Source organism: Alexandromys fortis, unplaced genomic scaffold (assembly GCF_014885135.2).
Source record: "Alexandromys fortis isolate MF-2015 unplaced genomic scaffold, M_Fortis_MF-2015_v1.1 scaffold_225, whole genome shotgun sequence".
NCBI classification, from domain to species: Eukaryota; Metazoa; Chordata; class Mammalia; order Rodentia; family Cricetidae; genus Alexandromys; species Alexandromys fortis.
In genome coordinates, this window is record NW_026068119.1 from 1356370 (window position 1) to 1366676 (window position 10307).

Sequence of the window (10307 nt, forward strand, 5' to 3'; positions counted from 1 at the left end):
TGCTATTGTGTTGTTTTTAAATTGTTTGATGGGTGAGAAAGGAGTAAAAGCTGCTAAAAGATATTTGATTATAAATGCTACTGGATTAATTTAACATATATATTTTGAAAATGCATTGACTTCAAAATTTAAGTTAAAAGGTATTTTACTTTGGAGAAGAGGTTTTGTTTTTGTTTCCACATCAAACGAGAGGCTGTAGATTCATTCTGGGCTAAGAAAAATCAGGTTTGATCGAGGAGGACCACCTGAAGAATCTCCAATAGGAGCAGATGGTCCAGATGATCCAACATTTCAGAGGACCTCTGTTGGAGTTTCCTCCAAGCTCTGCATCCAGAACACTTTCAAGACTGCTGGCTGAGATGATCAAGACTCACAGGATTTTCCAGTCAGAATTTGACCATAATCTTAAATTTTCTTTAGGTCCCTATAAGATTATCAGTGCCCCCAATCAGCAAAAAGTAGCCTGGAAAACTATGCCCACATTCCCCAAAAGTGGCTTATGGATATTTATCTTTGTTTAGAGTGTTGGTTATAAGATGTTATGAATAATGGTCTAGACAAAAAGCTAAACAAAGGATATTTGATACAGAGTTCTTGGTTTTTTTTTAAAGAGGGGTAAGTGTTGTGGGACAATGGTCTTTTATCCTGTCACTTGTATCATTTTAATAAAATGCTGATTGCCAAGTAGCCAGGCAGGAAGTATAGGTGGGATGACCAGGCAGGAAGTAGTGGTGGGGCAGTGAGAACAGGAAAATTCTGGGAAGAGGAAAGATTTAGTCTGCAGTTGTCACCCAGATTCAGAGAAAGCAAGATGGGAATACCTCACTGAAAAAGGTACCAAGCCATGTGGCTAACACAGACAAGAATTTTGGGCTAATTTAAGATGTAAGAAAAAGTTCATAAGAAACCTGAGCTAATAGGTCAGTTAGTTTATAATTAATGTAGACCTCTGTGTATTTTTTTTGGGGAGGGGGAGTAAACGGCTATAGGATTGGGCAGGACAGAAACCTTAGTCAACAGAACCTCTTCAGAGTGATGTTGACATTTTCTGGGATGTCAACTGTCTGATTGCTGAGAATGGTCACCATTCTCGAAGTAGATGTGGCAAAAAGTGCTCTATGAATGATTTTCTTTTAATTCTTTGAGGGAGGCTATTATATCCTCATATTACTCTGGTTCAGTCTTAACTATTGTATGTGGGGTAGAGGTAACTCCATTGGCTCTCATTTTGCCCAGCCTTTAGTATTTGTACTCTCAGACAGGTGAAATTCTCTGATAACATTGTATAGTTTGTACATTTTCTCATAGTGTGTTTTCTTTACAGGGAATAAATAGAAGTGATATACTCCTGGAGGAGAATAACTGCTTGGCCTTCTTATACTCTTCCACATCTGTATCCATCTACAGATGTTCATTGCCCTTTCTATTTTATGAAATTGACATGTTATGGTGAGCTATGCTCATCCCACTAGACCCCATGTGGTCTGTACATTAGAATGGAATCAATATATTTACGTCTAAGTGTGAAACTTCTGGTCATCCTGTATGACCCTCATTTTTAGGCAATCTTTGTCACCCTATCAGAGGAGCTACTCTGAGAGTTCCTACTCCATGGAATTCTATGCTTTTAACACAGAGAGTGCTACAGATGTGGCATAAACTCTTATCCCTCTACCTACCTAGATTACTTACTGTTCTGAGCTTCCCATAAACTTACCAATATTAGGTTCACTATCATCATTATCATGTGGCATACCAGGATGGCTCAGATCCTGCCATATTACTTCTGCAACATGTTTTTTTTTCAAACTTTTTGCTTTGCCCTTATTTCCATCTATTTATTTTACTTCATAACAAAGTCTTATTTTGCAATGCAAAATCAGTTCTTATAAAAAACATTCTCTTACAACTTTCTTTACATCCGTCTATCTCCTACTTACTAGTTCCTTTCTATTCATTGCTTTTGTTAATTTACTAAAGATATTTTACTTAAAGATCTAGTCATGAAACATAATAATGTAACAAAATGTACTAATTTGTTAAAAAGTGATACATATAAATTGTATTTCTGACATAAATTTATAAATGACTACACAATAAAACAGTACAAGCAGAAAAGCAGAAAATCCCAAATCTTTATATATTAACTCTATAATTACAGTTAGTTTTAGGATACAAAAGATAACTAGTGTCCCAGAGAACAGGGAGATATTAGATGGATACTTTTCCCACAGAGGACTAGCGAAGGTACAGCCCAGTGTTGTAGACTACAGAGGAAACTCACTGTTGAGTCTAGCATGGCAGTGACACCAAGAGTACTTTTCTCCATATTGTCCCATTATATCTTATTTTTTAAAATTTATTTTTCCATTCAAAAATCTCCACTTCCTCCCCTCCTCCCATTCCCCTCTCACTCCCCCACTCACCCTACTCCCTTCCCTTCCAGTCCTGAGAGAGGGCAGGGTATCCTGCCCTGTGGGAAGTCCAAGGACCTCCCTCTTCCATCCAGATCTAGAAAGGTGTGCATCCAAATAGACTAGAATCCCAAAAGGCCAGTACATGCAATAGAGACAAATACCAGTGCCATTATCAATGGCTTCTCAGTCAGCCCTCATTGTCAGCCACATTTAGAGGGTCTGATCTGATCACATGCTCATTCAGTCCCAGTCCAGCTGGGTTTGGTGAGCTCCCATTAGAACAGACACACTGTCTCAGTGAGTGAACCAACCCCTTGTGGTTCTGACTTCCTTGCTCATCTTCTCCCTCCTTCTGCTCTTCAACTGGACCTTGGGAGCTCAGTCCAGTGCTCACATGTGGGCCTCTGTCTCTATCTCCATCCATCACTGGACGAAGATTCTATGGTGATATTCGAGATTTTCATCAGTGTGACTATGAGACAAGGCCAGTTCAGGCACCCTCTCCTCTGCTGCCCAAGGACCTAGCTGTAGATATCTTCTTGGACACCTGGAAACCCTAGAGCCTTGTCTCAATTTTCTGGAGATATGTACAATAAATTTTGCCCTCTGAATTAGGACAAAAGAGACCATAGAATGATTTGAACATGTTAGGTTGACAAGTAAATTAGTTAATTATGGAGTAATGGATGACTTATAGGCAGCTGCATCTACTGACATTACCAACGTATGCCTTCCAAGTTCTTAATTTATAGAGCTCTAAATATATATTGCTCCCAGAAGATGGCAGAAATAAACAATACCTAGAAAGGAACTGTGTGTGTGTGTGTGTGTGTGGACATATATGACATATTTAGCTTCATTAGAAATTTCTTTTTTTTTCCCACAAGGAAGTTGTTGCCCCTTTATTGTTGACCTGGGCAATTTTAGGGAGAATAACATTCAGTTAATTCTGACTGAAAACATTAAAACACACAAGATGAACCTATGCCATCACCTTGGCCACAAGGACAGACAAGGTGATGGCAGGTTTCCCTTATGCTGTAATAAATCAATGCAACTTGATCATACTCCATCACCTTCTACGTTAACTAAGTAATCTGAAAAGGTGATTTTTCTTTAAATTTACAAGTACAATGTACATGATGAGAATAATTTAATACGTTAACCTCAGATACAACTATATTCTAAGACCATTATTGTAAAGCAACGGATCCTTACAAGGCCAAAATAACCCATATACCATGAGGTTGGTTTAGCCTTTCTTTTTTATGCTCTTTCAACAAATGTGCACCACGATGCTCCAACAGCAAGGCTAAAGCCATGAATACAAAAGCTGCGATTTGTGAGGTACCAACCACATCTAGAACCAGGGAGGCCAATCAGACAGAGTGAGTGTCTCGTTAATTAATTAATTCTAATTAAACGATCAGGTGACATCACAACACTCTGGGGTGCAGCACTGAAAATGTCCATTAAGTTTATTTTTTCTTGATGATCAGAGGTCCCACGTTGTCGCCAGTCTCTTCGTTATGTTTTATGTGAGCCCCATCACAGAATGGAAACTTTTTGGACCTCCAGCAGCGGCAGTACACAGCCTTATCTCCCAGGTCCTCCATGGCGAAGGCGTGCACGACCTTGGGGTTGTCTTTCTGGAGACGGAGGTTCACCATAGCTTTGGTACGATTATCTTTACCATAGAACTTTTTGTAAGCCAGGTAACCGAGAGCATCTGTCCCAGCAGCAAATGTCACGGCTGCAATCCACTCAACTCGAACTGAGGAGTCGTAGTCGAGGCCCATGGCGTGGGCAGCGGGAAGGCCGTGGCAGGACCGCGCGGGCGAGCACTGGGGACAAGAGAGACCCGGGCAAGACGCGACCTCCGGGAACACTTCCAGTCACCTCATTAGAAATTTCAAAGGTCACAGCATACACTATCAAACTTTTGGACAGATTGCTTTGTTTGCGTACAGCCCCAGTATACAAAACAACTAAATGATGGCCATCTGTAAAATGGTGTTACTTTGGCCAGGATGTAGAGGACTGTTTTCCCCAGAAAGCTACATTGTTCATTATTACTGTCTTTTCAGATATACTTATCTCTGACCCTTTGATGCTTCTGAGGGCAGACTCACCACTCAGGCATCATGATAGAGGTGATAGAAAGTATGAAGTGAAAAGTAGAGCAAGGTTGTAGATAGATAGTGTTTATAGACTTTCTGTTCCATGTCTTATTTAGGAATGGTTTTTCAGCTTGATCCATACAAAATTAATCTTTGATTTAGTACAAAATCTAGAGAAATGTGACCATGGTTATATTTATTTGTTCAATGAAGGGTCCAACAAGGAGCTAAGCTCCCTTGAGACAAATGAGGATTACTATATATGGTGGGAAGAATGAACAAATAAGAAGTAATCATTGTATTAAAATTGTTTTAGTGTCTAACAGCTCAGGCTAATTTGCTAGCTCCTCGAGGATAGAAACCTTGATTTCAACTTTTCTATATTTCCAGTTTTGAATTCAGTTCTGGACAATTGAGGTGCTTATTCATACAAGAGATATCCATTTCTACATGTTATTCATAGCATGTTATCCAGTCTGTGGTGTGGGAATGGAATCAGCAAATACTTTCTCATAATCAGTACACCTAGTCTTTGTCCTTGGACTGTAGGTGATGGCTTAGACAATTAGATAACCTATTTAAAAAGTTTAGAGTCTGGAGAGATAGCATAATCAATAAAGTGCATGAGCACAAGGACCTGAATTTGATCCTTAGGACATATATTTAAAAAGTCAAACATATTGGCATGTGCTTATAGCCCCAGAGCTGGAAAGATAGAGACAGGTGGATCACTAGGGCTCAATGGACATCAAGTCTAGCTGGCTTGGTGAGCTCAAGGCCAGTGAGAAACATTTTCTCAAAAAGATGTAACAGCAGATAAGGAACATGGAATGAGAATATCCAAGGTTGTTCTCTGACCTCTACACCCACAAAAAATGTATGTGCACGTGTATCTTCATACACACAAACACACATGCAAGCATACTACGTGCTCGCACGCGCGCGCGCGCGCACACACACACACACACAGAGACAGCTGGACAATCAATTAACAACTGAAGACATCCTTGTTCCAAAACTCATGGGATTTCATAGTTCAGGCAAATGACTATTTCTCAGGTGCCTGCTATGTGCTAGGTGCTAGGATAATAGAAATTAATCACACTTTTCACCTTCAAGGAGCTCCCAGGCTGGTAATAGAGGCATATAAATAATTAAAGCACTAAAAATGCATAAGCACATGTAGTCACAGAGAAGGGACATCTCTTTCAGCTGCTGGGTCAGCTAGGGGAAGCTGGCATAACTTTAATGGTTAGATTGGTCCTTTAGCAAGATGTGAGAAATGAGGGATCACTTGGCCCAGAGTGGAAGGAAAGAAATCAAATACTGAAGCGCCTTGGTGGGGGAGTTGAGGGTAGATCACAGTGTAGGCAGATTTCAGATTCTCAACACTGCCATTGGTAATATTAGTGCTGCTGCTTCACTTTGCATTGTTTCTCAACTAACGTCTAAGTTATCTTTTGGAGGCACAGGAATTCAAATTCTGGGCTGCTTATTCATTTTAACTCCTTACCTAGTTTTGATAGGGAGGTTTCTTATATTTATATTTTCCTTGATTCTTTAGCCAGAGAAGCTTTATTTGGGTCATCCTATCACCTTCTTGCTCATCAGTGTTCATTTCTCTGGCAGTGCTCCTGATGATGGATCAAATTGTTTATAATGGGGAACAGAAAAGCATCTAAAAATGCATAATATTCTAGTGATTTTATAAGCCATAGGAAACTTTGAAACCCTTTCCATACCCCAAACAACTTTAAGACTCATTTCATCTTCCTAAATATAGGAAAGCGAGCAGTAAATTGCATGTACACCCAGAACCATAGAAAAGCCCCCAAAAGAGAGCATGGGCATACAAAGTGTTCAGCAAGGTGACCGAGTTGTTGAAAAAAGGTCTATTTAGTGTTATTGGGTTGTGCCTTTCCTTTCTTTTTTTTAAAAAAAAAAAATTTTTAGTTGTTGAGAAAAAAAAATTTCCGCCTCCTCCCCATTTCCCATTTCCCATTTCCCTCCCCCTTCTCCCACACATTGCCCCCTCCACCCACTCCCCTACCCCTCTCCCCCTCCCCACCCCACTCCATTCCCCTCCCTATCGAGAATGAAGAGCAGTCCAGATTCCCTGCCCTGTCGAAAGTCCAAAGTCCTCCCCCCTCCATCCTGGTCTAGGAAGGTGAGCATCCAAACAGGCTAGGCTCCCACAAAGCCAATACATGCATTAGGATCGAAACCTAGTGCCATTGTCCTTGGCTTCTCATCAGCCTTCATTGTCCACCATGTTCAGAAAGTTCGGTTTTATCCCATGCTTATTCAGTCCCAGTCCCGTTGGCCTTGGTGAGCTCCCAATAGATCAGTTCCACTGTCACAGTGGGTGGGTGCACCCCTCGTGGACCTGACTTCCTTGCTCATGTTCTCCCTCCTTCTGCTCCTCATTTGGATCTTAAGAGCTCAGTCCAGTGCTCCAGTGTGGGTCTCTGTCTCTATCTCCATCCATCACCAGATAAAGGTTCTAAGGTGATATGCAAGATATTCATCAGTATGGTTATAGGATAGGGTCATTTCAGGTTCCCTCTCCTCAAGTTGCCCAAGGTACTAGCTGGGAACATCTCCCTGGACACCTGCGAGCCCCTCTAGAGTCAAGTCTCTTGCCAACCCTAAGGTGGCTCCCATAATTAGGATATATATTTCTCTGCTCCCGTGCCCACCCTTCCTTTATCCCCACCATCCTATTCCCCGAGCTCCCCTAATCCTCCCCTTCTCACGTTTCTCACCCCAATTCACCTTAGCCCCATGCCACCTCACCCCCAAGTTCCCAGTTTTTGCCCGGGAATCTTGTCTACTTCCCATATTCAGGCAGATTACTATATGTTTTTCTTTGGGTTCACCTTCTTATTTAGCTTCTCAAGGATCACAAATTATAGGCTCAATGTCCTTTATTTATGGCTAGAAACCAATTATGAGTGAGTACATCCCATGTTCATCCTTTTGGGTCTGGGCTACCTCACTCAGGATAGTGTTTTCTATTTCCATCCATTTGCATGCAAAATTCGAGAAGTCATTGTTTTTACCGCAGCATAATACTCTAATGTGTATATATTCCACACTTTCTTCATCCATTCTTCCATTGAAGGGCATCTAGGTTGTTTCCAGGTTCTGGATATTACAAATAATGCTGCTATGAACATAGTTGAACAAATGCTTTTGTCATATGATAGGGCATCTCTTGGGTATATTCCTAAGAGTGGTATTACTGGATCTTGGTGTAGGTTGATCCCAAATTTCCTGAGAAATCGCCACACTGATTTCCAAAGTGGTTGCACGAGTTTGCATTCCCACCAGCAATGGATGAGTGTGCCCCTTACTCCACAACCTCTCCAGCAAAGGCTATCATTGGTGTTTGATTTTAGCCATTCTGACAGGTGTAAGATGGTATCTCAAAGTTGTTTTAATTTGCATTTCCCTGATCGCCAAGGAGGTTGAGCATGACCCTAAGTGTCTTTTGGCTATTTGAATTTCTTCTGTTGAGACTTCTCTGTTCAGTTCAGTGCCCCATTTTTTAACTGGGTTAATTAGCATTTTAAAGTCTAGTTTCTTGAGTTCTCTATATATTTTGGAGATCAGACCTTTGTCTGTTGCAGGGTTGGTGAAGATCTTCTCCCAGTCAGTGGGCTGCCTTTTTGTCTTAGTGACAGTGTCCTTTGCTTTACAGCAGCTTCTCAGAAGCATCACCTTTCACGATAGCCACAAATAGCATAAAATATCTTGGGGTAACTCTAACCAAGGAAGTGAAGGATCTATTTGACAAGAACTTTAAGTCTTTGAAGAAAGAAATTGAGGAGGATACCAGAAAATGGAAGGATCTCCCTTGCTCTTGGATTGGGAGGATAAACATAGTAAAAATGGCAATTCTACCAAGGGCAATCTATAGATTCAATGCAATCCCCATTAAAATCCCAACAAAATTCTTCACAGATCTTGAGAGGACATTAATCAACTTTATATGGAAAAACAAAAAACCCAGGATAGCAAAAACAATCTTATACAATAAAGGAACTTCTGGAGGCATTACCATCCCTGACTTCAAACTCTATTACAGAGCTTCAGTATTGAAAACAGCTTGGTATTGGCATAAAAACAGAGAAGTCGATCAATGGAATTGAATAGAAGACCCTGACTTTAACCCACAAACCTATGAACACCTGATTTTTGATAAAGGAGCTAAAAGTATTCAATGGAAGAAAGAGAGCATCTTCAACAAATGGTGCTGGCAGAACTGGTTGTCAACCTGTAGAAGAATGAAAATAGACCCATATCTATCACCATGCACAAAACTCAAGTCCAAATGAATTAAAGACCTCAATATCAGGCGGAACACACTGAACCTGTGCCTTTCCTTTCAACTTGTACTGTGCTGTCACCTTATCAGTTGTGGTTCACCAGGAGTCGCCTGAGGGCAACTTTGACTTCCTTGTTTCTCAAGCTATAGATCATAGGGTAGAGCATTGGGGTTACGTTGGTATAGATTAAGGACACAATTTTGTCCTGTTCTGGGGTGTAGCAGGACTTGGGACGAATGTAAATGAAAATTGCACAGCCATAGTGCATGACAGAGACCAGCAGGTGGCCAGCACAGGTGGAGAAAGCTTTGCTCCTGCCTTCTGCTGAATGGATTCTGAGGATGGCAGCAATAATGAATCCATATGAAAACAGGATCAGCAAGAAGGGTATCAACAGAATCAGCATGCAGACAAGGAAGACTGCAATCTCATTGCCCCGTGTGTCAGAGCAGGCTAAGAATAGAACAGCAGGAATATCACAGAAGAAATGGTTGATGACATGGGACTGACAGAAGGGCAGGAGGAATATCAGTGTGGTAAGGGTGAGTGAAAGTGTAAAACCACTGATGCATGCCAGAGCCAACATCTGCAGACAGAGTGCCTTGGTGATAATAAGTGTATAACGCAGGGGGTTGCAGATGGCCACAAAACGGTCATAGGCCATTGCAGCAAGGAGGAAACACTCTGCTCCACCCAGGGCAATAAAGAAGTGCATTTGCAGAGCACATCCCAGGATGGGCATTCGCTGGGTTTTGGACAGGAAATTGGCCAGCATGTTAGGGACAATAACTAATATGTAGCAAATTTCAATGGCAGATAGATTCCGAAGGAAGAAATACATGGGTGTCTGAAGGCAGGTATCAATGAGGGTGATAAGCACAATAGTTGTATGGCCTGCTAGGGTGACAAGATGCATAATTAGAAATAGTCCAAAAAAGAGGATCCGTAGTTCAGCCAGGTCCCCAAAGCCTAAGATAATAAATTCAGAGCTTAAGGTGTGGTTTTTCTTCAGTGGTTCCAATTTTATTCTTCTTTGTAGATCCATTGGGCTGAAAAGTAGATTTTTCTAGCAATTCTCTAAGCCATGAGAAATCCCAGAGCCCCTTTCACAGATGAGAATTTAGCCTGATTTTCCAGGAGTAATCCTTAACCTCATTCTATCAGCTAATTCTGCCCTTTGATGGCGTAGAAGGAAAGACTGCTTGTGTGAGAGTACTTTAATTCACATGGCCTCTAAATGCAAAGTTGTTTCTCCTAGACCTTAAGGCAATGTTTTCAACAGAGATGCTATACATCTTGAACAGTTATCTGAGATAGAAGCAGAGGCTGATTTGGCTATATTAAGTAAGGTTTAAATGGAGACTGAGCCTGTAAGGTTATCGGTTGGAAGTGATGTAAAGAATTCCTGTAGAAAGTAAGGTGTGATAAGTTAATGTTAG

At 41.1% G+C, this 10307-nt stretch overlaps 2 protein-coding genes across 2 annotated transcripts; both read right to left on the bottom strand.

The window, feature by feature from the left end:
- Positions 1-3664: 3664 nt before the first annotated feature.
- Positions 3665-4231, bottom strand: LOC126490216 (CDGSH iron-sulfur domain-containing protein 1-like). Its single transcript, XM_050124969.1, has one exon. The coding sequence runs from the start codon at positions 4214-4216 to the stop codon at positions 3896-3898; it is 321 nt and encodes a 106-aa protein (XP_049980926.1). The 5' UTR covers positions 4217-4231; the 3' UTR covers positions 3665-3895.
- A 4722-nt stretch (positions 4232-8953) lies between these two features.
- LOC126490229 (olfactory receptor 10V1-like) lies at positions 8954-9913 on the bottom strand. The gene has a single exon (XM_050124992.1). It carries the CDS (start codon positions 9911-9913, stop codon positions 8954-8956), a length of 960 nt encoding a protein of 319 aa, XP_049980949.1.
- Positions 9914-10307: the final 394 nt, after the last annotated feature.